The following is a 27,906-nucleotide window of genomic DNA, read 5'->3' on the forward strand; positions in this document are numbered from 1 at the left end:
TTGAATGCCCAATACAGTGCAGTTCACCTTAGTTTTATCATCGGATGTTAGGTTAGGTCATAGCAGATCTTAAATTTGTGAGACCCATCATCACAAAGCTAATGAGCTCAAAAGAAACGCTGCCTCTCTCTGAATCTTTATCCGCTGGTGTCATTGTTGGACAGTGTTACTTAAGAAAAAAATGTGGATTATATACTTTTTGGTGGCGTAATCTTTTTTTTACCATCTCTACCTCAGAAAATGCTGTGTAATCCTCAAGTTTTTTGCCCTTCAAATCAAGTAAAGCAGCGAATTAAAATAATTACTGCTTTAATGGAAACAATTATAGGCACTTGCCTGAAAGATGGGCGTCCCACTGAAACTCCTGATAAAAGGCTCGTCAGGGCCTCGTTCCAGATTGAGGGAGAAAAAGTTCAGCACTCATTCCTCTCAGGGGACGAATAAAGATGCTCTACAGCAGCAGCGTATTGTTCTCCTGCTCTTCATTTGAGTACCGTTGTTCCACATCATCATCTAAAACAGAGATATTTTTAGTAACATTTTATAATTGTTTTGTAATTATAGCAAACTGTCCCTAGATCAGCTTGCACTCCGGCCCCTCTCACCTGCTCTTGTCTTTGCTGCCCCCTGCAGGTGGTGGCGTATCACTACTGTCAGGCTGATAACGCTTACACCTGCCTGGTGCCGGAGTTTGTGCACAACGTGGCGGCACTGCTGTGTCGTTCGCCACAACTCGCCGCGTACAGAGAGCTGCTGTTGAAAGAGCCACACATACAGAGCATGCTCAGTCTGCGCTCATGCGTCCAGGACCCCCCCACTGCCTTCAGACGAGGGGTGCTCGAACCTCTGGAGGCGCTTTATAAAGGCATGTGCACATTACATTCATGCATACAAACTGACTTGCAATTTGACAAGGCATAGTCATAATAGACACAATAGTCATTCAGATACTATTACAGTTTTTAGCAATATTTTGATTTTTTTCATTTTAGTTTTAGTTAAAGTTTTAGTAATTTTGCTGCTTTTTGTCAGGTCTATATAGTTCTTATTAATTTTGATTTAAGTACATCAAGTTAAACTGAATGAGAAATCAGTGCATGAGAATGCTAAATGATGCCTTGGCAAGTTTAAATTTATATTTTATTTTATTTCAGTTCACTTTTACTTTATTTCAAGCAACAAAAATGTATTTCATTTTGGTTACACTTTACAATAAGGTTTCATTAGTTTACATTAGTTAACGTGAACTAATAATGAACTGCACTTCTACAGCATTTATTAATCTTTGTTCATTTCAACATTTACTAATACATTAATATAATCAAAAGTTGTATTTGTTAACATTAGTTAATGCACTGTAAACCCTAGTGAAAAATAAATATACTAAAATGTATTTGAAATATATTTATTTTATGCTAAGTATACTACAACTACATTTACATATTTATGTACTCAATGTAAATACCCTATCATATACCCTATAAATATCGTACATTTGGTATACTAAATTGGTATACTTAACTAATTTACTAAATTACTACCTAAATTTTGCTAAATAATTTTGTACTTAATGTACTTTAGTTTTCCAGAAATAGTGCTGAGGTCCAACTAAAGATATACTTAAGTGTATTTGATTGTGCTAAAGTGGAACTATTGCAAGTATACTTTAGGTATAACACTTTAAATAATACAGAGATCTTACTATCCTTACTAATAGTGATATTAAAACACATTTAGTCTTAATATCAAGAAATGTGTATTGTGCAATAAAGAAGTACTCCAAATAAAGTTTAATTATAATATTTATATCAGTTAGTCTCAAGCGATATGTCAGTGAATATGTTAATGGTTAGTAGTATACTTAGTAATACATTTTCACTAGGAACTATGAACAAACAATTAACAGCTGTTATCATATTAACTAAGTTAACAAAGATTAACAAATAGAGAATCAAATGTATTGCTCATGGTTAGTTCATGTTAGTTAATAATGGAACCTTATTGTAAAGTGTTACCTTACATTTTTAGTTTCAGTTAACTATAATAACCCTGAAACAAACGCATGACCAGATTCCACAAGAGTTTGTGTTTGTAATTGTATCTTGAATGTAAAATGATGCAAAATGTGTGTAAAAGTGTGTATGTTGTTGTTTTTCTCAGAGAGGAAGATCACTCCGGACGAAGACCTCATCATTCTCATTGATGGTCTGAATGAGGCTGAGTTCCACAAACCGGACTATGGAGACACGATTGTGTCTTTCCTCTGTAAGACCATCAACAAGTTTCCAGTCTGGCTCAAACTGGTGGTGACTGTCAGGACCTCGCTGCAGGTAAACACTGTGCATTTTTACAATATTTGCCCTCTGGAATTGATTCACAACTTTATGAGGGCATATTTTTCTAATTGTGTAATAATATAATGTGTCATCTGTACATGCAGAATACAATTTAGGTATATGTATACCTAGACTAAAAATAGAATATTAAAAAATACACTGCTGTTCAAAATGTTTGGGGTCAGTAAGTTTTTGTAATGTTTTTGAAAGAAACTCTTATACACTTTGATCATAAATATAGTCAAACAGTAATATTGTGAAATATTATTACAGTTTAAAATAACTGTTTTGTATTGTTAAGTGTAATTTATTCCTTTGATCAAAGCTGAATTTTCAGCATCATTACAGTTGTGCTGCTTCATATTTTTGTGGAAACCGTGATTAATTCTATTTTCAAGGATCCTTTGTTGAATAGAAAGATCAAAAGTACAGCATTTATATGTTTGTGACAGTAAATGTCTTTACTGTCACTTTTGATCAATTTAATACATCCTTGCAGAATAATTAATTTCTTTTAAAAAATAGAACTAATCATCAAGCGTAGCGTCAGTTCTGGCAGGTCACGTTAGTCAAGCTCGCATCAGCGGACTCTCACCTGATCCGTCTATCCGCGATAGTGGTCCTGACTGAATTTAAACTTTTGAACGGTAGTGTAAATCAGATGTTATAAAGGTGCATTTTTTGCCCTAAATTTTGAATACCCATTTCTGTGAATTTTTGTCCCAAACTCTGTTGATTTCTGACCCTGTTATGATGACATAGACATATTTAGAAACTTTTGAAACTTGATCATTTCAAAATTACAGGTATAAATGTTTTCTTCTGTTTTTTGTTTTGTTTTTTTTGCGTCATTGGTTTATTGTTCTGCTTGTAAACCCTTCAAACATTTTTGTTGTTTTTGTACCTATAAATGCATTTATTGACTGTGTATGATAGGAATATTGAATCAATAAATAGATTTTTTTAGTTTTAACGTATTTTGGAAACTAACTAGTTTTTACATATTTAAGTTTGCCTAGAAATAAAAATCCTATCCTCATTTTTCACCCTCATATCAATCCAAACCTGTATGACTTTGGTTAATCTTCAAAACCCTTCAATCTTCATGTCCCTTCATTGAAATTCCAGTTATCCAAAACTTTAAGGTTAAAAGCTTTATAAAAATGCATTATGAATTGAGTAGTTCAACACACGTTTTTGACACATGCACAAGCTTCTGTGTTTACCATGTGTGAATCGCTCTATGTATGTGTGTTTCTGAGAATAAAAGCCTAAATTAAATCTGTTCATCTTAGAAAGCAGTCGTATCTTTTCATAAGGCTTGGATTAAACCGCTCGAATCACATGGATCATATAAGTTTTGGTTACCTGGACTTTCAATGGAGGGACAGAAACCTCTCAGGTTTCATTAAAAATATATTTTTTATCTTTTAACATTTATGTTTCGACCAAAGTCTTATGTGTTTGGAACGACATGAGGGTGAATAATTAAAAATGTTGTGTTTTCTATTCCTATAGCATTACTATTTCATTGTGCATGTTGCCTGTGCTCAACACACCAAAAAGCAGCTACAAAATCTAATACAAGCGTGATTTTTGAAAGTTACTGAGCTCTCACCTCTACCTTCCAGGAAATCACCAAACCTCTCCCTTTCCACCAAATCTCTCTGGACGCCCTGGAGGAAAACGACGCCATCGACCACGATCTCCAGGGCTACATCCTCCACCGCATCCACAGCAGTGCAGAGATCCAGAACAACATCTCCCTCAACGGCAAGATGGACAACACCAGCTTCGGCAAGCTCAGTTCCCACCTCAAGGCCCTCAGCCAGGGCTCTTTTCTTTACCTGAAGCTTACCTTTGACCTGATCGAACGCGGCTACCTGGTGCTCAAAAGCTCCAACTACAAGGTGGTCCCGGTCAGTCTAGCCGAAGTGTACCTTCTGCAGTGTAACATGCGCTTCCCAACGCAGTCGTCCTTCGAAAGGGCCCTGCCGTTGCTCAACGTGACCCTGGCTTCCCTGCACCCGCTGACCGATGAGCAGATCTACCAGGCCATCAACGCCAGCTCTGTGAAGGGCACGCTGGACTGGGAAGACTTCCAGCAGAGGCTGGAGAACCTGTCGGTGTTCCTGGTGAAGAGACGGGACGGAACGCGCATGTTCATACACCCTTCCTTTAGAGAATGGCTCATATGGCGGGAGGAGGGAGAGAAGACCAAGTTCCTCTGCGATCCCAGGTCTGACAAAAGTTCCTTCAAATACCAAATTCGAGTAAAAATTGGCTTTGGCGAGTAAAAGAAAATAAATGCACAAACTTACCTAACAGCCTTCTGGTTTGCTGGTTTTGAAGTGGTTCAAAAGCAATTTGTTACAGAGCCAACAATATACATGTTATACCATTTAAGACTTTCTGTGGCCTTAAATTAAATCAAACTGAATTTAAGACATTTTCCCCTGGATTCACAGACAAGGCTTAGGTCTAGTCCCAGACTAAAATGCATTATTGAGCTATTTACCTGAAAGCAACTTGCACTGACAGATCTTAAAATATGTCAGTGCCATTGTTTTGTCTCAATATTCACAACAGCAATGTCTAAGGCACGTTTATAAAAGCTACTTAAATGTCCTAATTGAACTAAGGCCTAATCCTGGCTTAATCTAAACCCTGTCTGTGAAACCGGGCCTTTAAGATGTTCACCTAAATCAGAGTGTGAGAATGATAATCTGACGCAACATGTACGTCTTCTAACAACTTTTATATCAGTGGAAAAGCTTGATCTATGAGAATATTATGATGTTTTCTGAGAACTGTAGCTTTAAGTTTTTTTATGTTTCTTACATGTTTGGTTTTTTTGAAGGAATGGCCATACTCTTCTGGCTTTCTGGTTCTCCAGACAAGAAAACAAACTAAATAGACAGCAGACAATTGAACTGGGTCACCATATACTGAAAGCACACATATTCAAGGTAAGAGTGTTATGCAAGGATGTAATAATAGATCACCATGATGCTCATATTTTACAGCTAATGCTTTCATGCATTAAGGCTTTTTGTCCCATTATTGTCTCATACTGTAGGGCCTGAGTAAGAAGGTCGGGGTTTCTTCATCCATCTTGCAAGGGCTGTGGGTGTCATACAGTACAGAGAGTTTGTCTACAGCGCTTTCATCACTCAGAAACCTCTACACACCTAACATAAAGGTACCGCTCCACTTTACAGATCTTACATGTGTTTCTTACTCTAAAACCAACATTATGGATTTACTGTTTACTTTAAAGGGCACCTTTTATGCTTTTTTTATTTTACCTTTCCTTTAGTCAGTGTGTGTATACTGTAGCTGTAAATGATCTGCAAAGTTACAAAGTCCAAAGGGAGTGAATCTCTCCGAAAGAAACGCCTCATTTGTAGTAATCTGTAATTATTTCCGTGACATAAGCCGCGTTTCCACCGAAATTACCCGGAACAATTTGACCCAGGAACTTTTTTCCCAGGAACTTTTTTTGCCCCAGACCGGTTGCTTTCTGCGTTTACACCGCGGTCTAAAGTACCGGGAAGGTAAACTGCGCGCAACTGCTCCTCCCAGTCTGCGACGGACAGTAATCAGTTTTGAGCGCCACATTTATAATAAGTATGGAGGAGATTCAAACTGTGCTGCAGTTATGTATTGGTTTACTAACAAGGTAATTAACAAAACAAAATAGACGAGCACTGATACTAAAGCGTGTTCAGAAAACTCGTATGCATATAAAATTAGACAACGTATGTTATCAGTTATTGTGAGATGCCTGGGACGAACGCGCAAAAATTTCCTCTTTCGCAAATACGCTTAAAAAAAGCCTGAACCCCGTCTATCAATCATAAATAGTGACAGTCTTGTAAATAGTTGTTTGTTACTAACCTCAAAGCGCTATTTCAATCCTGTTAATAGTAAATTTATAACATGGTTTGGAGTGCCTTGCAATAGATGACAATGTGTAAACATAATGGGCCCTATCTTGCACCCAGCGCAATTGACTTTGTACACCGACGCATGTTTCATTCCTATTTTGCACCCGCGCAAAGCGCGCTTTTCCCTCCACAGAAGCACGTTGCTAAACTAGGGAATGAACTTGCACTCCCTGGGCGGTTCAGCGCAAAAAAGGAGGCGTGTTCCGGCGCAAACAATCCCTGGTGCTATTTTACTGTTCCATAAAACAATTGCGCCACTGGCCAGAAAAAACGTAGTCTAAAGTCAGTGGCGCGTTGCGCGTTGTTCATTATGCTATTTTAAGGGCGCATGCTTGACCATAATGTATTGCGTGCACAACGCGCATACACTTTGATTCTCTAATCTACACAGAAGCAGCAGTTTTCATTTTTGCAAATCATATTATTACAAACGATAGATAGATAGATAGATAGATAGATAGATAGATAGATAGATAGATAGATAGATAGATAGATAGATAGACAATTTATTATAAAAGCATACATCTAGCTTACACATTTACTCACATTATTATATACCTGTTTAACCGAAGCTAATTTGGGTGTGTTTCTCCATCCCCAATGTCACTTCTCTCTCTTTTACGGCCATGACGAGAGCGTTGCTCTCCTCGGCTGTGAACCGCTCCTGGCGCGCGCCTGGCAAATCCGCCGTTATAATAGCAATACGCCAAGGAAAAAGCGCGTCTGCTCTTAAAGGGAATGTGAGATGTCGATCTGATTGGTTTATTTCACGTTACGCCCAAACCACACCTATGAATAATGAAGCTACTTCAGACCAACCCATTTTAGATTTGCGCCTGGCGCAAGAGTCATTTATCCCGTCGGTATAATAGCAACAGCGCCGAGACCCGCCCACAAAGTTACTTGCGCTTTGCGCTTTGACACTTGCGTTTCAGATCGTTAAAATAGGGCCCAATGACTTAATAATAAAAGCTGTGGCAGAAAAGAGACGAGCACTGATAAAGCATGTGCAGTAAGCTCGTAATGCTAACGTTAGATATAAAATATGTTATCAGCTATTGCGGACATTGACCGTGAGATGGCTGAGACGAACGCGCAGAAAGTTTCCTCTTCCACAAAATAAAGCCTGAAACTCGTCGCCAGTCCACCAGTTTTTTTTATTAAATTCCATATTTGCAGACAGACAACTCTTACTGCATGAAGCCACGACACAAACCGCAATAGATTTTTTTAAAAGGGAGGTTAAAAATAAATAAAATGCTGCGTGGAGTCATCCAACCAAAATGTGGCGTGAACACAACCAATCAGCTTGTGCAGCGCACAAATCCCACCCCTGAAAGTTCCTGAACTTTGAAAAAGTACAACCTCGTGAGCAGGGACTATCGGAGGGGGAAATATTTACCCGGAACTTCATTTATACCCTGGTTCCTGCGGTGTAAACACCGAGTACCAGCCCAAAGTTCCTAGTTCCTGGGGAAAGTTCCTGCGGTGGAAACGCGGCTTTAGCTACGTTACCATATTACACATTGATCGCTTACTCAAAGGACATTTGGGTAAGTGATTTCGCTATGTTGAGGAGACGCTGTTTTTTTTTCGCGGTGAGGGCAAAAAAAAAACATTGAATGGACTTCCGATACTGACACCACAGTTACCATAAATATAGTTTCAGCTCATGGACCTTTGGCTGAACGTCTGATGCGTAAGGCACACAAAATTGGAAACATTTTGGGAGTTTCGTAGTCTTCATCTGATTGGTTGAAATCTACAGGATTTCCGTGAGACCAGTGTGTCGCGTTCTTTACTAGTCCGCCTGGAAACAAAGCCATCGTGACGACAGACCCCCTCATAGTAGAAGAAAGCCCACAGGTTTACAACTTTGACAACAAGCATTTATTAGTATCAACTAAATGCTGGATTTTCAAAAGTATGTGAAGATCACTAGCCTGGCTCCGCCCTCCTACGTACTTCCGCTCAATTTTAATTTTCCTTCAGTACTCCGTCTGGGTTTGCGGTATATTAGTGGGTTTTCTCCGGCCAAATTTTTACCGGTCCAATCAGCGAACAGAGGGAGTGGCTGAGAACGATGACGTTGAGGTCGTGCGCTAGTTTGAGTTGTAGGGTTACGTCACGACCAAACGTTAGCGATTGGTTATGGCAGATCCAGAGTGGCTCTGGGCAGATCCAATAGTTTTAAACTTCAACAGAGTACCCGCCTTCACGGAAGTTAACGCTTGTCAATGGAGAGTGGCCAGACTCTCTGTACAAAATAAATGTAAGAGAGTCTGGTAGGACCAGGCGAGAAGATCACAGAATTGACTCTTTAAAATAGGTCCAAGAGTTTTACACGCATACATTTTCATGCCCCTAAACATGATGCTGAAGGAAAAAACTAAACTGTGATGGTTTGCTTTATGTCAGTCGGACGGCCTCTTGGTTGTTCCTTGGCCAATGAAAGCTGCTATAGAGTCTTCTGTCTTCAGTCTGAAGATCTGGCTGCGCAAGACTACCATAGATATAATATTACTCACAGCTGTTCATGAAGCCTCGTGAGCTGAAACCCGACTGTGGAAAGTGGCGTTTCTATTCTCACACACGCTCTACACATTTGACCAATCACAACAAACTGGGCCAGCTGACCAATCAGAGCAGACTTGGCTTTTCGGGAAGGCGGGCTTTTAAGAGACAGGAACTAAAACTGAGCGTTTCAAGCTAGGGGTGAAAAGAAGTGCTACAGCAATGAATGTAGTATGAGATAAATAATGTGTTTTGGTAACATTTTACAATAAGGTTTCATAAGTTAACATTAGTTAATGTATTAACTGACATAAATTAACAATGAACAAAACATTTGTTACAGTATTTATTAATCTTTGTTTTTATATTAGTTAATAAAAATACAGTCGTTCATTGTTTGTTCACAGTGCATTAACTAATGTTAACCAAACAACTTTTGATTTTAATAATGTATTAGTAAATGTTGAAATCAACATTAATTTAGATGAATAAATGCTGTAGAAGTCTTGTTCATTCTTAATTCATATTAACTGAAGTAGTTAACTAATCTTAACTAATGAGACATTATTGTAAAGTGTTAAATTTTTTCTTTTTCTCATTTATCATTTAAATGTATTCTTGGAACTCACAAAACGAATTATAATTGAGCATAATAGGGGCACTTGAATTTTTCTTTAGGTGTCGCGGCTGCTGATGTTGGGTGGCGCTAATGTGAACTATCGTACGGAGGTGTTGAACAACGCTCCGGTGCTGTGTGTGCACGCTCACCTGGGCTACGCTGACATGGTGAACCTGCTGCTGGAATATGGTGCCAGTGTGGACTCGGCATCTGAGAGCGGCCTCACTCCTCTGGGATACGCGGCCGCCGCTGGACACCTGGGGATAGTTACCGCCCTCTGCAAGAGGAAAGCAAAGGTACGAGATTTATACTTTTTTTATGACAATTTATACTTTATGCACAATAAATGCTGTCGGGTTTCTAAGATCGAGTACTCAATGTTAAAAACCTTGTAACCTGCTGATACTATAGCTAGTCAAGCTAATAGGGGTCTAACGGTACACAGAAGTCACTGTTCGGTATGTACCTCAGTATTTGGGGTCTCAGCAGGAAAAAGCAACAAATCCCCAATGCTAGGTTTCTTTTCATGTATTTTGAACAGACAGTAGTGCAAATTACAGTTTGTTCCAGCTAGTGGCATTTAGTCCCCTGAGGTAGTTGCTACAGTACAGCCTCCTTTAGTGTATTAAGCACTTAGCAGGAAACAGAATGTGCATAGGTCACAATTCCAAATGATTTTGTCTCATTATAACAGCGGAAACAACTTAAAATACTCCATCATTTGTGGTCATACAGATAAGAGTAAGACATCATTCGAAACTGTATTTTTATTTGAGTACACTCACAATGAAAACAAAATATTGTGCTTTTGTAAAATAAAGAAAACAAACAGGATGCTTTCTGCCGTCCCGGGTTCCTTTCCGTGAAGTTTGAGGAGCGCATCACAAAAATGAATCAAAACTAAGCATATAGACTACTAGCAAGCACTTGAACTCTGGTTTTGGGTTGGTGCGTAGATCGTCTCTTCTTCCTCTGCTATTTTTCCTGTTGTGGTGGTTAGCAAACAGCATTGCATTACCGAGTGCGCCCCCTTCTGGAGTGTGGATCGCCTATGACTGACTGTATTTGTCGCCTGACTGTATATGCACTGAACCGTGACTTTCGTTACACCCCTAGAAGCTACCCATTTAAAATGATAGTTACCTATAAGCTACAATCAAACATGACTAACTGCACTGAAGCTACTTGCGGTGTTGTTAGACAGTCCAAAATGCTTTTCTTTTGCACTTTTCTAATTGAATATACTGTAGATTTAAAAATGTAATTTCAAATTATATTATCAGCAGAAATGTTTTTGTTACACCAATATGATTAAGTAATAATAATAATAATAATAAGTATTATTATTATTATCATTATTAATGCCAAGTAACAGATTTGATTAGACTGGACGGTTGGAATATTATTAGTTTCCCAGGGAGCCATGTGAATAGCAATTATTTTTATAAGTGCAACAGAAAATTTGACAATTATAAATTTGACATTCAAACTTTAATTGAGTAGTTTATCACAAACAGCAGCCAATCAGCAAACAAGACTCATTCTCATTAATTATTCCAAAAACTGATGGATTTATCTTTAATGTCTGGTTTGTTTTAATTTCGTGCCTGGATGCTAGACACTAAGTCGCTTTCACTGGACGTCTGACAGCTGCGCAACAGAAAGCTGATGGCAGAACACTGAAGTAATGAGTCATCGCTATGGAAACGATACACCGTTTCAACTAATCGCTTTGTTGTAAACTAGAAGGTTTTATAGCCTGTCAACAGCAGACATGAGGGACAGAGTAAACACAAGTAAACGGATGGCTTGTTCTGTTTCTGATGCACTCCTTACACTTGTGCTACTTCTGACAACAGGACAATGGATTTGGAATGTTTGCATCCAGTCTATACACTGCATCTGAAATTGAACACTTCCCTACTATATTGTATGTGAAAAACAGTACGCCAACATACATTGTATTCGAAAAAAAATAATAATTTGGTAAAAAAGTACCATCATGACCTACTACTTAAAGATTGTAAGAAATATGTAAGATTTTTGAAAATTACATATTGTAGCTTTAAATGGACACTTTACTATCCCATGAGGCCACGGGAGAGGATTTGTGAATGAGAGTGAAGCGATGCAACTGACGCTGGTAGGTCACGTGACACAAACAACATGGCGGATGTAGTACATAACATTCATCCTACCCATATTCATACTATATAGATTTCAGATGCACTGACAGTGTTAGAATGTTGCAAACCATATTATTTTTCAAGTAAGCTACAAGTTTTAGCTCATCTCGTTGTGAATCTATGGTGTAAACTCACTTTAAACAACCCCCCCCACCCCCCCCCCCCCAGAACATCTCAATGCCCTCACTGAGACTGGACTAGATGTTCCTCTCCATTTTACTGCCACAGAAATTTGTAAACACTCTTTTTCTGCCTGATGGACTAATAAAAAATTAATGGAAATTTCATTAAGCCAGTCAATCAGATATAAGCTTACGATTTTGGCTTTTGTGTCCTCAGTTCGCATCACACCTTGCTGAGTAATATTTGTGTGTGTGTTTGTCCTCTCCATAGCTCGACCACTCGGACAAGCACGGTCAGTGTGCACTAGTGCACGCCGCTCTCAGGGGACACCTGGAGGTGGTGAAGTTCCTCATTCAGAGCGACTGGGGCCAAACACACCTCCAGACCCCGTCCCCTACACAGTCACAAGACACGCCCTCCCCAACACAGGCCACTCCCTCCCCCACACCGCCAGAAGCCACGCCCTCTCCTACTCAAGCCACGCCTCTGGAATCACAGCCGTCCAGCCCTGAGCAACAGGAGGATTCAGTGCAGACATCACAGGAGTCGGAGCAGAAGGTGGAGGAGCAGGACGAGACTCCAGAAGAGTCGGGACAACAGACACAAGCAGACGCTCAGACTGAGCAACAGACATCGGCACAGCCTGTGTCCTTCAACAAGAGCCTCGCAGTACAGCAGGCCCTTATAGCAGCAGCGAGCATGGGTTACACTGAGGTAATGCCCTGCTGGTGTCTCACGATTCCCAGCATGCTTCTTGCTCATATAGCTACTAATTGTGTCTCTGTCTTTAAGATTGTATCTTATCTCTTGGACTTGCCTGAGAGGGATGAAGAGGACACTCAACGTGCCCAGATTAACAGCTTTGATACCCTGTGGGGTGAGACAGGTAAAGCTTCACTCTTACACTATTTATTAAATAATTGTATACTAAAATATAGTGAGCTGCCTACTGAGGTGGCATGCTTATGGACACGAGACTCTAAAGTAGCTGATTTAGAGCACTGTACATTCACTGTTTAGACCAATCACTTCTTTGGTTCGGGAAGTATTTTTCCTTTTCATTTTTTGCCATAGAGAGTTTTAAAAAGTCTTCATTTAAGAGGTATAAGCCATGAACCAAACCAACCAGTTATGGGAAGAATCACAACATTACAAACTTTGATCAGAAGCAAAAAAAAAAAGGAAATCAGAAAAAAAGACAAAGATACAAGACTGTGTACTTAAAGGGTTAGTTCACCCGAAACTGAAAATTCTGTCAGTAATTACTCTCCCTCATGTCATTCAAAACCCACAAGACTTTCGTTCATCTTCAGAACACAATTGAAGATATTTTGGATGAAACTTGAGATATTGACAGGCCACATAACTACCACTTTAATGCTTCAAAAAGTTCGGAAATCGCTCAATTCAAATGGATTAGTTTTACGATCTCTTTATGAACTTTTAAAAGCGTCACAGTGGTAGTTGCATAGCTGTACCCAAATGAGGGACAGAAAGCTCTCAGATTTCATCAAAAAGATTCTGTGTTCTGAAGATGAACGAAAGTGTTACGGGGTTGGAACAACATGAGGGAGAGTAATTACTGACAGAATTTTCATTTTTGGGTGAACTAACCCTTTAACAGCTTTATTGATTTAAAAAACTACAATCCCATGAAGCATTGCGAAAAAGCATTAAAAAGCATTAATTCAATCTATTAATTTAAAGATGTTGATTGTGTATATAGAAACTTGTTATATTTATTGCAAAAAAAAAAAATATATATATATATATAAGTAGTTTGAGAGAGTAGTGATATTGATTCTCTGATTGGTGGAAATTAACTTTAAAGATAAACTTTAAAGCGCTGAACCACATGACTGTGTAAACTTGATGAAAAATCTTATTTGAAACATCCTTCCCTTTCTTTGTACTGCAATACTTGTGAGGCATGTTGAATGAAACATTTTTAACACTGCTCTTGCTTCTCCTCTTGCAATCACATTGCCATTTGGCTTTGCTTGCTGTGTGAAGAATGCACATAATGTGCTCTGTTTGAGCTTCAGAATGCTGTCTGACTGTCCCTGACTGTTGAATGAGCTGAGCTGGATGATGACATTTTTGGCAGAACTGCTTTACAGATGAAATGAACTAATTTAATAATTGACGATCTTTTCAACGGAAACCGAATCAACACTGAACTGACTTCAGCTGAAAAACAGCCGAAATGCATAATTTTCCTATTATCACCGTAAAGCTGCTTTGAAACACTCTGTATTGTATAAAGCGCTATAAATAAAGGTGACTTGACTGTCTAGACAGGTAGCTGATGATTGACAGCTCTGTCCTGCTCTTCTCCTCAGCACTGTCAGCAGCAGCGGGGCGAGGGAAGCTGGATGTCTGCCGGCTGCTGTTGGAGCAGGGCTCTGCTGTGGCACAGCCCAATCGGAGAGGGGTGGTGCCACTCTTCAGCTCTGTGCGTCAAGGGCACTGGCAGGTAATTGATATGATTTTCCCTGGGCATCACAGCAAAATGGCTGCCCACTGCTCCGGGTGTGTGTGTGTCCACAGTTTGCAGTGTGTGTGTGCACTACTCACTACTCCTAATGTGTGTGCACTAACTTGGATGGGTTAAATGCAGTGGATAAACTCCGAGTATGGCCTTCACATGTCCTTTTCAATTATAAAGACTCTTTTTCCAGCTTTGTCCATTTAAGATTTGTCTTCATGTTTGTCTTTCAGATTGTGGATCTGTTGGTGTTGCATGGAGCAGACGTAAACCTGGCTGATAAACAAGGCCGTACTCCGCTCATGATGGCCGCCTCTGAAGGGCATCTGGACACGGCGGAGTTCCTAATGGCTCAGGGTACATGATATACACCTTTATGACACAAAGGGGCAGTTTTATGAAGCTTGCGTCAAATATACTGTACCTCATGTATTTTGTGTATTTGTAGGTGCATCTATGGATCTTGTAGATAAGGAGGGTCTCACTGCGCTCAGCTGGGCATGTTTGAAAGGACATCTGTCTGTGGTTCGTTGCTTGGTGGAAAGGGGTGCCGCGACGGACCATGCTGATAAAAACGGACGGACGCCTCTCGATCTGGCCGCCTTCTATGGAGACTCAGATGTGGTCAGCGATATTTCAGTTGGCTTGACAATTTTGGGTTAAGATTTTTCAAAATACTTAATCTGAGACCAAAATTTCCTCCTAGTTCTTTCAAACTACATTCACCATACGCCTTCTTCAGTCTATTTTGACTCTGGTTGCCAGATCTCTGTACTATTATAACTAATTGGTTTTCCCTTAGTGAACTATTAAAAATTCCCAAAAACTCTTTTTCTGTCTCAGGTGCAGTTCCTGGTGGATCATGGGGCTTTGATAGAGCATGTGGATTATAGTGGAATGCGTCCTCTGGACCGGGCAGTCGGCTGCAGAAACGCATCAGTGGTGGTCGCCCTGCTGAAAAAAGGAGCCAAAATCGGTACGATGCAACCAAATAAAGCAGTTAGTAGTTGGATTGATGGTTCAAGCAGATTGAAAAATCGATCCAGTTGAGCTCAATCTAAATTACATATCGAACTGATTGGATGGAGTATTGTAGACCTGAAATAATCCGATCATTCGGAAAAAAGTAAGCATGTAAACGCTTGAATCTGAACATTTTCTCAATTGGATTTAAAAGTTCTTTGCACACATGCGCAGTGCCGTGATGCGTATATTTACATGCATTTTATCTTACAAATCTTTATCTTTATCTTATCTTACTAGTCAGTGAAGGCTCCAAATGCACCGTAAATGAATATGTGAATTGGTTAAGTTTAGGCTTCATATGAACAGAACTTTCAGAATCTGAAAATGGATTGGGTTCATTCAAATTGATGAAGATATGTGCATGTAAACATACATACCTAGTGTATGTTGCTCAGGCTTTGCCAACAATGAGGAAATCAAATGTCCACACAAGCATAGTAAAACCTGAAATCTCAGACCCTCAAATGGTCCCCTAAAGGAAAGCGGCTTATCACTAGAGTCCGGACCATGATACTAAAATACCAACATGTATTTGTATGTTTTTTCCTTTAGCTCAGCTTGTGCTTGCCTGCTTTAGCATTCTGCTGCTCTGTGCTTTACTTCACTGACTCCAGCTGCTCTTGGTTAACGCGTCTCTCTCTGGAACCGTAACCCTTTTTGTGTGTGGTGTTTGCATTTTGTTTTCACTCTCTTCCTGTTTCTCTTGCTGAGAAAATCTTTCTCTGTTTGTCAACTCAATGGTTGGTGAGAGATAGTTTAACATTGTTGGTGCTGGTGCCGTTTTGTTGTTTAACTTTCTATTCTTTAGCTGAAGCTCTTATTCCCCACCACTCACAGCTGCTTTTTTGTGTTCCCCCTCACTTTTCTTCCACAACCACCGCCATCTCTCTTCACTTCTTCTTTCTCCCACTCTCACATTCACTCACCTACACACACACCACTCTCATAACCACCTCTGGTTGTACTGCTCACCTCATCTCACTCTCCCCACAACCCTAATCCTCATTCCCTCGCTCTCACAACCCCTGACCTCCGGCTACAGGATGTCAGACACTGCCGAGTCGCCACAAAGGAGGTAATGCTTGTGCTCAGGCTGCTTGCATCTTGCTTCCCTTCAGGCATCCTGGCAGCTCTCTTCTCTATGTTCTGTGTCCAGTGGTGTGTCTGGGTGCTGTATCTATCTTCTGACTGTCTGTCCATCTATTGTCTGTCTCTCTGTAAATTTCTCTATATAGCTACCTCACCTGGGTTTCCCAAACTACGAAAATAGCATCTTATGATAATGTGTTAAATTAGTTTGAAATGTATGTGAGCTATTAATGTAAAGATTAACATAACTCCCAAAATTTCATGGGGCATTTCTTTAGATCATTTAAAGGGATGGTTCTCCCAAAAAATTAATGTTTTGTTTTTGTTTTTGTTTTTTTTCAGTAGGGTCCAATGTTTTGGTCCCCATTTACTTGCATTGTATCAGCAACAGTTGAAGCATGACAAAGAGTTTGGGAAATCCTGTATTAATCAATAGCATCATTGCAAATGGTTAAAGATGAAAGGATACAGGGAATGAGAAGTTGAGTTCGCCCTGAAGGCATCCTCATCCTATTGTCCATGCCTTCATCTGTTTGTTCTGATTCCTGAGTGTTCTGCACTCCTCGTCTCTCTCCATGTTTTCCCCTCAAACCTTTGATTGTCCATTTTGACCCATCAAACATCCTGTTACCCCATAGGTCCTGCTACCTGGGCAATGGCGACGTCTAAACCTGACATCATGATTATCCTACTGAGTAAACTTTTAGAGGAAGGAGATGGCTTCTACAAGGTCAGATATGCTCATCATTTACCTCTAATGTTTGCACAGATTTGTCTAGAACAAAGACCTTGGCTCTATGTATTTACACACTCAATCATCTTTTCTCCTGCAGAAGGGTAAAGTGAAGGAGGCAGCTCAGCGCTACCAGTATGCTCTGAAGAAATTTCCCCGTGAAGGATTAAGTGAGGACCTGAAGACCTTTAAAGAGCTCAAAGTGTCTTTGTTCCTGAACTTGTCTCGCTGTCGGAGGAAAATGAATGTGAGAACAGCATGAACGTTACTAAAAATACTCTTTCCAAAGTCTCATTACGATTATAAGTGCACACAGTAAGGTTCTGGATATATGTTTGTGATGCTGCAATATTGTAACTGCAGTATGCAGCATGTCATAAGAACCTTGCTGATGTACCTCTAGGACAACTGTGCAAAATAATGAAATGTCAACCCCCAGAATACAAAAATAAAAATATATTTCACTGAACACACTTTCTTGGTCACAGGACTTTGGTATGGCGGAAGAGTTTGCTACCAAGGCTCTGGAACTGAAGCCTAAGTCTTATGAGGCATACTATGCTAGAGCCCGTGCCAAGCGTAGCAGCAGGTAGGGGTCATTACTTTCTTTCCTTTCACATCAAATTACTTATAGATGGCTTAATATTTCCATTGCCACTCCATAGGCAATTCGCTGAAGCACTAGAAGACCTAAGGGAAGCCATAAAGTTGTGTCCCAACAATCGTGAAATCCAGCGCCTCCTTCAGCGCGTGGACGAAGAGTACAGGCAAGTTACCCAATCAGAGGAGCCAGAGCTTGAGCCTCCTCCATCTCCACCACCATCTCCCTTACCAGTGGAGGAAGATGAGGAGCCCCCTCATCACACCCCTCCTCCTGAGCCAAGACTGGATGACATGGAACCTGTTCAAGACTTGTTTGAGGATGACGACTTCCTTGAACAAGAGCTAGAAGCTGTGTCAATTGGTCTTGCCTCTGATATTCACTCGAACGCTTCAAGCCTTGCCATTATACGTAGTCCACCCCTTTCTCCGTCCCATCATGACACTGGCTACCTATCTGGAGGGCAGGCCTTTGAATATCACCCGAGCTCCTCCTCCATGTCATCTCCTACCCATCATAGTTACCAGTCCACCTCCCCATGTGTCTCCCCAACACATCAGAACTCTCACTACCGCCAGAGTCCACCCCATACTTCGCCCGCCCATCAGTCCTCCTACCGGTTCAGCCCTCCACCCATGGGCGGTGGAGGGAACCAGGGCATGGAGTACCAGAGTCCTCCACCATCTCCTCTTCGGCGTGGGGGTCCATTCAGAGCAAGCCCTCCTGTCGAGAGTGTGTGTATGTATCGTTCCCAGTCTGGCTCTCCAGTCCGCTACCAGCAGGAGCCTTTACCTAGCCGCCCTAAATCGCCACTGTTGAAGATGAGCAGCCAGCGATCCTTCCAGCTCCAGTCGCAGCCTTCCCAGAGCTCTCAGACCAGCCAGCACCACCAGATCCAGGGTCTTCGCCTGCAGCCCTCGATGGCACAGATCGTCCGCACTAACCAGCCCAGTAACAGTGTGTACAGCCAGTTGGCGCATCCACTCAGCAGCAGGTATCAGGGATGTTCCATGGATGTGGACAGGGAGAGAGATCGGGAGCCAAGACTTGTGTACCAGCCCTCGTTGGATGGCCGGTCAATGTCTCAAGTGCAATCCAGCCTTAGTGTGGGAGCTCTCTGTCAGCACGGGAGCCGAGGTGGGCCTGCCGGGGTTCTGGAGTCAAACTTGGGGAAAGAAGATCTCCCTCAACGCCCTGCTTCAGCCTACCGTTCAACTACAGGGGGACCTGGAGGCATGCGTTTCAGTCAAACCCCCCAGATTAGCCGCAGTCAGTCAGCGGCATACTATCCTGTCTCCAAGCATGAACTTGAGAGAGCAGTGGCCGCCTCTGCTCTGTCACCTTGCCAACTGGGCTCTCCGGAGATCCCCCACCTAGTGCGCAGACCTATCAGTGCCAATACAAGTGACCTAAAGCAGCACGTACCGACCCCCAGACCACTGATCCACTCCCAGAGCGTAAATCTTCGCTTCTCCCCATCCAGCAGTAATATCTCCTCAGGCTCCAGCTGCAATCTAGCCCCTGGCTTCAGGCCTTCCTCCTCCATGGCCCAAATGGAAATCCCGTTGCAGACCACATATGAGCGAAGCTTCGACGAGCCATCTGCCCTTTCACCCTCTCAGAGTGGACTCTACTCGGGTGAACCCGCCCGATCCCGGGCCACTCCGTTTATGGGCGTCATCGACAAGACTGCAAGGACTCAGCAGCAGTACCTTCTCCAGCCTTCCCGGGCCTGGCCCGTTTCATCCCTGGAATCGGTCATCACTAGCCCCACGTCACCTGGCAACTTGATCCACCAAGCCTCCACCGCCTCTTCCTACAGCCCACCTACATCTCTAGGCAATATTGCCTACTACAATAAGACCAATAATGCCCAGAATGGACACTTGCTAGAGGAGGAATACTACGTCCAGCCGCAGCCCTCCTCCCTAGGCAAGCTTGCTAATGGAGGGGCCCGTGATCGAGACCTCCTAGAGCGGGTGAGCCAGGTGCCAACTTACCAGGATGTTAAAGTGGCGCGGACAATGCCTGTGGCACAGGCGTACCAGGAAAACATGTACCGCCAGCTTTCCCGTGATGCCAGACAAGGTCCCACCTCGCCCATCAAACCAAAGAGACCCTATGTGGAGTCAAACGTTTAATAGGCACCCAAAAGGGTGGGCACAAAGGTGTGTGTGACAGTGAATGTTTGTGTCAGGTTGTACGTATGGGACTGTGTAGGTGCAGGATATTAAAACCAGTATTTCAATTAAAGGGAAACTGAATATTAGACATACTTTTAATAAACTAAAAAAAAAAAAAACAGTGTTACAAAGGTGTGTACAAATACCTGTGCCTACTTCTGTTGGAAAAAAAACTTTTAGAATTTATGTGGTGAACAGGCTCCAAATATCCTGACAGCACCCTTTTGGAGTATTAAAATACAGTATGTAAAGGTAAAAAATGTTCTATAAAGCTCTGCACATTATAAGAAAGCACATTTAATGACGTTCCACAACAGAGGCCTACATGCAGAGAAATAGTGTCTTGCCACCGTTCCTAGCACTAAAGCGGATATAAAACTGGGAATCTGTGTTGAACTCATTCTCTCTCTCATTTACTCTTTCTCTTCCCAATGAAACTAAACAAATTTGCTAGGCATTCTGGACAACATATTGTTGGATTGTTCAATACTGTAAAAAGGAAAAAAATGTTTCAGAAAAACTAAGCTGTAGTTACAGAAGGAAAAGAGGAATATTTATAATTAAGTTATATGATGTATAGAAATATTAAAGCAGTTTTTGTGTCGTTTATTTTTTCATTTTTGTTTGGGTTTTATGTCTTTAATTTTGTAACTATTGATTTGAGCTTTTGGAAATGGTATCAGATATTTTTAAAATAATGATTCAGAGTTTATGACTGGAGGTTATTATCTTTACAGTTATTACCATATAATTCTGGTTCCCAAGCAGAAATATCGTTTGTCAAATTTCACAGTTGTACTGTGGCAATAATATTAGTTTAATCAATTTCTTGGGAATAAGCTTAATAAGATTTTCAAGTAACCCTCATATAGCTTTTGTCTATTTAAATTAAATGATTTCAGTAAATTACCATGTACTGGAGTGGCAATCCTGCCGTATTTCAAGTAGAAGAATGTATCACACCATAGACGTCTTATGAACTCTACATCTACAGTATGTATACTACGCAACACAAAGTTTCAGGGGCGTTTGCAAGGTAGTAATACAATTTCTTCTCTTTTTTTTCAATTTCTTTATTGTTCTAAGAAATGAAATATTGCATTGTCACAGAGAAGCATCAGTATATCAAGTGAAGTATGTTTGTTTTAACTTTTAAACTTTTATTCGTAACTTTGGTCTGCACTGACTGTCTGGACATTTTGAAGAAAGAGAGCACTTTATTCATTCGTAAGGATTGTATGGAATGTGAATATTGGGGGGGCTAAAGATGTTTTTTGTTTTTGACCTGGGATAGGACATCCTTACTAACGAACGTTCAGTGAACACTGGAAAATAACCTGTGATTAGTTGTACTACTAGAAAACAAATAGAAGTCATTGTCCTTGGTGCAATTCTAATTTTTCAAGCAAATGAATGAACAATAATATAAAAGAGCAAAATTATGTTTTTAAAAAGATATAAAATGTGTATATAACAGCCTTTATAGAGCGCAGTGTACTTGCTGTATATAGTGGCCAAATGTGTTCATGCATACAAAATCCTGCTCTCCTCTGCAAACGCGTCGCCAAATGCAGCGCGAGAAGGACTTGATGAGCCTCACGTGTCAAACACAGTTCAGTGGCATCACACACTACCGAAATGCAAACCAGCCGTTTTGAAATAGTGTATTTGTCGTGTATTAAAACTTAAAAAAAAAAACAATATTCAGCTAGTTCCTTTTGAAATTCTCTGCTTCAGAATGCAATATTATCAACATGCAGAGCTTAAATGTGGCTTTGGTCTTCTCAAAAATACAGTATATGAACAGATATCTAGACAGCTTGTCTTAAAGGCAACCATATTCACCTTTCTATTGCTGTCAGTGTAAACCTGCTTGAATCGAGAGATGCCTCATGGTCAACTTTGGGGAAAAGTGAAATAAATACTGAGGGCTCATCAAGGGCCTCTTTAGAGTGTTGTGGTTTTTCAGTGCAATTTATTATTTTTTTGCTGTACATAACCTGACGCATGATTTATCCTCCATTCCCCTCCGAAATCGACATACACAGACATTCGTGAATCTGCCGTATGTCTCCAATAGAGGAACTCAACAGAAATACTGATCACAACGAATCTCACACTCATCTGACATTTCCCTCTAAAGGTTTTGGCCATTCTTTTTATTTTTCAGTTGGATTTGAGTTGATTTTAATGTATTTGCTTGCTAAGCAGAGTTTCTCGTCTGTAAATGTGAGCTTTCAGAGCGCTGTGACAACGTTTAATGACTTCAATAAACCAGAATGTGTTTTTATCATGTCAGTGGTCATTTTTATACACTCTACGTTTAATAAGAGTTCCTTTATAAGAAATGTATAAGACTGGTCGAGCTTAAAAGATGATTCCTTTTATTGTGGTTTCTTTTATATAGGCCTACAGCTGTTACACAACTGCACTATTTGTCCTTTCAGACTATTATTGCTCATACTTGACAAACGGCCACATATTAAACTGACACATATGATAGCTCAAATCATGTAGCTTGTTGAGGATAGAAAGTTACATTTCTAAGTGATCAGACTTTAGATTTTCCCCTGGCAGACACTAAAACAAAATTAAATCCTCCAGCCATATCTAAACACCTTAGCAACACCCTAGCAACTGATTTAGAATCAGACTAAGCAAATACTAGAGAAAATGTAAATATCTAGTTTTCTTCATCACTTTGCGGAAACAGAATATAGATTGATTTAGACCATTCAAAAAACTTGAAAGCATAAAAAAATAAATAGAAATTTTTAAAAAGAATCATCAAAGAACAACAAGAAACAATTTCACCTAAGAGTTTCTTTGGCACAAACTAAATGTTTATGAACTGCAGCAATCCATTTTTTTTTTGCAAAACAATCTTTAAAGCTGCAAGCAACTGCATTGTCTGCTTGTATTTAAATACATTAACTCCATTAACGATTGATCTTCAAGATGATGGATGGTTCAAACACTAAAACAAATCTGCGACATTCACCTTTACTCCCTCTTGGGTTTGGCTGTGAGGAGATGCACAAATCCTGGCACTAACACCATGACCACCTGCGGCACAATGGTGTATTTCAGAAAGAACAGGGAGTAGAAGAGAAGAGGAGGAACAGTGGGCAAAGGGAAGCTGCTGATGTAGTGGAGGGCCATGGACGACAGGGCCAGACAGAGAGTCCTGGGCACCCATGGAAGAGCCCATCCACCTGGCTTCCAATACTGTGCAAGTCCTAGTCCTAGCAGAACCCCGGCATCGCGGTTCAGAGAGGAGAAGGGCGCATTGTCCAAACGGATCCACTCGGAGTGAGAACACCACCTCTTAGCCAGAGAGATGGACCTGCGGTTCACAGTATGAGAGTGTAAGTTTGCAGTGAAAAAAGTCATTCATACAGATTATAACTCCTTAATGCCTGCAACAGACTGTGTGATTTCAGCAATCCTATAAGACCAATACAAATCACACTGTACGACATATTTATAATTAACTTGGGTACATGTATGTAAGCTGTACGATGATGACACTATTGAATCTTAGGCTACGACGCAAGAATAAAACGTCATCAGCATGTGCTAGTGGTGAACAAATAAAGCAAGATCAATCACACTTTGGCAATTGTGATTTTATGTGCGCTGAAAAAGAGGAGGAAGCGAAAGAGGAGAATATGGACGCGGTCGTGGAAAAGAGGCCAATTGGCATGACAATATTGCAACTGGAGCTTGAGTAAGTAGTTTTAAAGTTTAGCGTCATGTCGCGTTGATCAATACGCCATTTCATGTTGCATTTTTATTGGCTACTACAACACACTGAGATGATCGTGATGAAGTTCTGACACTGTCTGAATATTATCACAGGCTATCTTTGGTCATAAGACCGTGATAATGGCCGTCTTTAGCCCTATTCGCACGGGATAAGTATTACCTGGTGACCTCTAGTCATTTGTAATTGTCTGGGATCTTAATCCCGTGCGAATCGGCCATGTCTGTAATTTGTAAAGTAAAAATTCCCCCGCAAATGACCTTCCATATTATTCGCCGAACACCGAGGTCCTGTGATAATATTAGTCCCGTGCGAATCGGCATCTCTGTGATTTGGTGGGGTCGATTATAATTTTTTCAAGGTTTTTGTTTCCTGTGCGCTTTTTTATCCATCTTTCGCGAAGAATGGAGGCTGCGCTGGAGTGTTTTGATAGTATTTTGGGTGCTGGGTCATATCGCTATACAACATGATACGATACAACTATACAATTTGCAGAAAGAGAAAGCTGAAAACCATCAGAAGAGCAAAAACAAAAAGAATGATTAGATGGAGATGGATGACATGTATAGCAGCATGTGGTGAAGAACATTCTTCTGTTTATTCTGTTTATGATATCTCATACAGCTAGACCTATAATAACAACAATACATTTCCAAGCAATAGCCTATTGACATCATATCCGGGAGATAAGTCAGTAAATTCGAGTAAAATCACAGGCTTCTCTTATCCCGTGCGAATGCGCCACACGAAATATAGATGTGGGGGGGTCATTTCTAAATCACACGAGGTCCCCATATAATACTAATCCAGTGCGAATAGGGATTTAGAAACTCTTCTCACTGTACGACGTACAATCACCGTTCAGGAGCCACGACCACAGAAACCGCCACGATTCGTCATCTTTCATCTGGGACAGCCCAAAATCATACAATGTGATATTTTGAGGATTAATATATTATAATTAGTGGTTGACAATGCATTTTTCAATGCTCATTTTCCTTTGCACATTTTATATATTACAGTGCTATGATATAATATGACGAAGTATAGTGTTAGAAAAAACGTAACAACCGTAGTTATTTAATTTAATTGTAACAATTGAGATGTACACGTGTTGAATTTAGACGTGTTAAACTAAAAAAACTACAGTTTTTTACACAATATCAACTCAATGTCACATTGTACCCACCAAGAGAGATCAATCCCAGTCTTTTGCAGGGCAGCATGCAGCACAAGAGCTCCAAAGAGCAAAGTCACGCTACAGCAAAAGAAGAACAGCAGAGGGCGACATTCAGGCACGGTCCGGTTCAGAGAGATCCCCAGCAACACCCCTGCGGAGAAAGAGCATTAAGATCCTGGCTATGAAGATATGAGGATGTATGCATGTATTTTTTAATGACTGACCTGTCAGAAGACCAGCAATGACTTGATGAGGGAAGTGAGCCAGGATGAAGATCCGAGAAAGGCCCACACATCCCAAAAACACTGCATACAACAGGTACGGCACTGCAGCTAATGTCTTACTGTACCACAAAGAGTTTGTTTAGTTAGTATTACACATGAATAAATAACATTCACGTATCTGTGTGACTTATAAGAGAACGTGAGAAAATTACAAACAATATATTTTTTGAAAAGTTTGCATACGTAGAGTATCATATTTGATACGTCAGGCTTTTATGGCTCATATAGTTTGATATAGTGAGAGTTTGAAAAGGAGGGAAAAAAGCAGTTTTATTTAGAGGCTCAAACTGAGCAGAAATATGGAATTTGGTGCAGATGATGATATTTAAATGGCCAAAATGTAAAACGAAATTAGGCTGCTACTAATATAAATTGGATATGAATAGAAGTTGTCACTTCATAAGCTGTATATCAGCCAATAGTAAGATTTATATTTAAATGCTTAGTTTTATGATCAAATCTCTGTAGTTTTATTTAAACCATATACTGTAATGCAATGGAGCACAATGATGATTGAGAGATGAACAAATAAACCTTCCTCATGGATTATATTTGATACATTTTAATATGATTTAAAAAAAAAAAAATGTATGGATAATCAAGTAAGGTTTAGTGCAGTCCAGTAAATATTGATCTTGAAATATTTCAATATAAAAGTTGTTGTGAAGTTCACTGTAAAGGCTTTATAGGGTTAAAGACAGACCTGCCCGTGCGAGCGTGAAAGAATGACGCCAGTGAAGAGACGATCAGCCACCAGACAGCACTAGTGACCATGGCATGACCTGAAGGACTGCCTGAGAGAGATGGCGGAGGGATCGGGTCTTCACATCTGGAAATGGTTCAGGTAAAATGATCTGTAATAAGGAAGATTAGTGCACTGCTTTACCTGGGCCAGTCTCACATGTCGACAGGAACTGCTGGACTTTCGGTGGGTTTTTAGAAAACAATCCAGATTCTCCAATCCACCAATACGGCCTCTCGCCAAACAGGAACCTGAATGTCAAGTTAAAGAAATTACAGTCAACATGAAATGCCATTCACAACCCAATAAAACTGAGTGAGAATATGAAAACTAAAATACATTCTCTACAGTTTACTTTCTTGCACTTTAAATGCCCTCAGAATAATTTATAACCAAAAGAGTAAGAAATTTCTAAATTGATTTAATGAGTTTTTTCCTGAAATAATTTGAATATGCTAATTTAGTGCTCAATTATTATTGGTACCCAATTATTAATAATATTGTTTTTTTTTTTGTTTTTTTTTATCTAATCCCAAACTTGTGAATGGCAGAGTATCAAGGTCTCCACAAAAAAAAAAAAATAATAATTAAACAGCAATGTTTTGACACTGAAGTGATAAGACATTATTTTAAACTGTAAAATACTTTGGAATAATCATTTATATAATTTCAATGATTTATATGTGGTTTTAGTATGTCATATGGATACTTGTAATATTTATATAAGAAATGCTGACAGTATTCTTCTGACTTTACAACTCGCAATTTTGAGGAATTGCGAGGGGGAAAAGTCGCAATCGTCTTATTTACTTATATATATTTATAACATACAAACAAGGAACAAGCTTCCATAAGCAATAATAATAATAAATCATATATATATATATATATATATAATTAAAAAAAAAAAAAAAATATATATATATATATATATATATATATATATATATAAACAATTATTTATACACATACACATACTGGTCACACGCACACACACGCACACACACACACATATATATATATATATATATATATATACACACACACACACACACACACACACACACACACACACACACATACATATTTATATATTACATAAGAAATAATAATAAAACTAGTTTGCACTATAGAAGTTTATCTATCATAGACGTTTATCCATCATTGGGTTTCATTTTCACACATCCCAGCATGCAAAGCATTTCATACCATTTGAGAACCAAATTAAGCCACTCTGATAAAGCTGCTACCCAGAGAACAGCGATGCCAGTCCTTCGATGGATGTAAAACACGACAGGAAAGACCAGGAGAACCGCAGCTTTCGGGTCTCCCATATGAGAAGCGACGAGCCAGAAATCCTCCAGGCTTCCCGTTCTCCGCTGAAGAGCCTCCGCCACCCAAACGCCTTGGCGGTGAACGGTCTCCATTACAGGATGATGAATAAACGTCCACAGATAACATTAAGGTCCCCTGTTCATCTTACAGGTAAAAGACTTAGTGAATAAGTTAAACCAACTGTTAGAGAAGCCGCTGAGCTGTCAGGAGATCAGACCGCAACGTTACGCTTGTCACGGGTACCGCAGTGGGACAAAATTCATCTGCTAAAACGCATATTTTCAATAAGGGACTTGAATCATCTGCACATTCGAATTTCTTACAGACTTTTACCGCGAAGGTTTTATCAGTTCATATATATATATATATGCATACCTTCTGTAACACTGATCTCAAGATGCACTTTTAAACCCTTTTAAGCACAAGAACACAAAATAAAAAACTTGTGAAAACAATAAATAGCCTATTCTAAAGCTTTTCGCAATCATGTAACCACCAAATGTTACCTTTTGTTTGTTTGTTATTATACTGTTATTCTTTTATATGTTTGTTGTTATTTATCTCACATTCTCTGAACGGTTCTCTATAATGTTTGCTCTATATAATATGACTATTATTTCTTAAATAAATACAACTTTAAAAAAAACTAATATATTGTAGTTGAGATTGTTTTATTGAATTCACAGTAGAGGAATAAGTCATAAAAATAAATCCATCTTAAATAAGTTATACATCTAATAGGTACATCAGT

The 27,906-nt window shown here is 39.9% G+C and overlaps 2 protein-coding genes across 2 annotated transcripts in view; one reads left to right on the top strand and one right to left on the bottom strand.

The window, feature by feature from the left end:
• Nucleotides 1–22,134, top strand: part of LOC311096728 (protein TANC2-like) — a 75,808-nt gene extending 53,674 nt beyond the window's left edge. The window contains exons 9-25 of the mRNA XM_084136055.1: nucleotides 634–865; nucleotides 2,161–2,330; nucleotides 3,968–4,575; nucleotides 5,197–5,305; nucleotides 5,416–5,538; nucleotides 9,479–9,715; nucleotides 11,999–12,442; nucleotides 12,521–12,614; nucleotides 14,071–14,204; nucleotides 14,450–14,573; nucleotides 14,665–14,840; nucleotides 15,060–15,192; nucleotides 16,285–16,317; nucleotides 16,970–17,061; nucleotides 17,165–17,311; nucleotides 17,553–17,653; nucleotides 17,730–22,134. Coding sequence (XP_083992181.1) covers nucleotides 634–865; nucleotides 2,161–2,330; nucleotides 3,968–4,575; nucleotides 5,197–5,305; nucleotides 5,416–5,538; nucleotides 9,479–9,715; nucleotides 11,999–12,442; nucleotides 12,521–12,614; nucleotides 14,071–14,204; nucleotides 14,450–14,573; nucleotides 14,665–14,840; nucleotides 15,060–15,192; nucleotides 16,285–16,317; nucleotides 16,970–17,061; nucleotides 17,165–17,311; nucleotides 17,553–17,653; nucleotides 17,730–19,806 — 5,034 coding nt within the window. The 3' untranslated portion in view covers nucleotides 19,807–22,134. The remainder of the gene's footprint in view (nucleotides 1–633; nucleotides 866–2,160; nucleotides 2,331–3,967; nucleotides 4,576–5,196; nucleotides 5,306–5,415; nucleotides 5,539–9,478; nucleotides 9,716–11,998; nucleotides 12,443–12,520; nucleotides 12,615–14,070; nucleotides 14,205–14,449; nucleotides 14,574–14,664; nucleotides 14,841–15,059; nucleotides 15,193–16,284; nucleotides 16,318–16,969; nucleotides 17,062–17,164; nucleotides 17,312–17,552; nucleotides 17,654–17,729) is intronic.
• A 75-nt stretch (nucleotides 22,135–22,209) lies between these two features.
• On the bottom strand, nucleotides 22,210–27,409 carry g6pc3 (glucose-6-phosphatase catalytic subunit 3). The gene is made up of 6 exons (XM_084136028.1): nucleotides 27,030–27,409; nucleotides 25,965–26,071; nucleotides 25,782–25,872; nucleotides 25,019–25,137; nucleotides 24,804–24,945; nucleotides 22,210–23,194 (listed from the first exon to the last, which is right to left on the bottom strand). Exons 1-6 carry the CDS (start codon nucleotides 27,245–27,247, stop codon nucleotides 22,852–22,854), a joined length of 1,020 nt encoding a protein of 339 aa, XP_083992154.1. The 5' UTR covers nucleotides 27,248–27,409; the 3' UTR covers nucleotides 22,210–22,851.
• Between the last annotated feature and the right edge of the window lie 497 nt (nucleotides 27,410–27,906).

This window comes from Abramis brama (assembly GCF_963993115.1).
Source record: "Abramis brama genome assembly, chromosome: 14".
In the NCBI taxonomy this organism is placed as follows: domain Eukaryota; kingdom Metazoa; phylum Chordata; class Actinopteri; order Cypriniformes; family Leuciscidae; genus Abramis; species Abramis brama.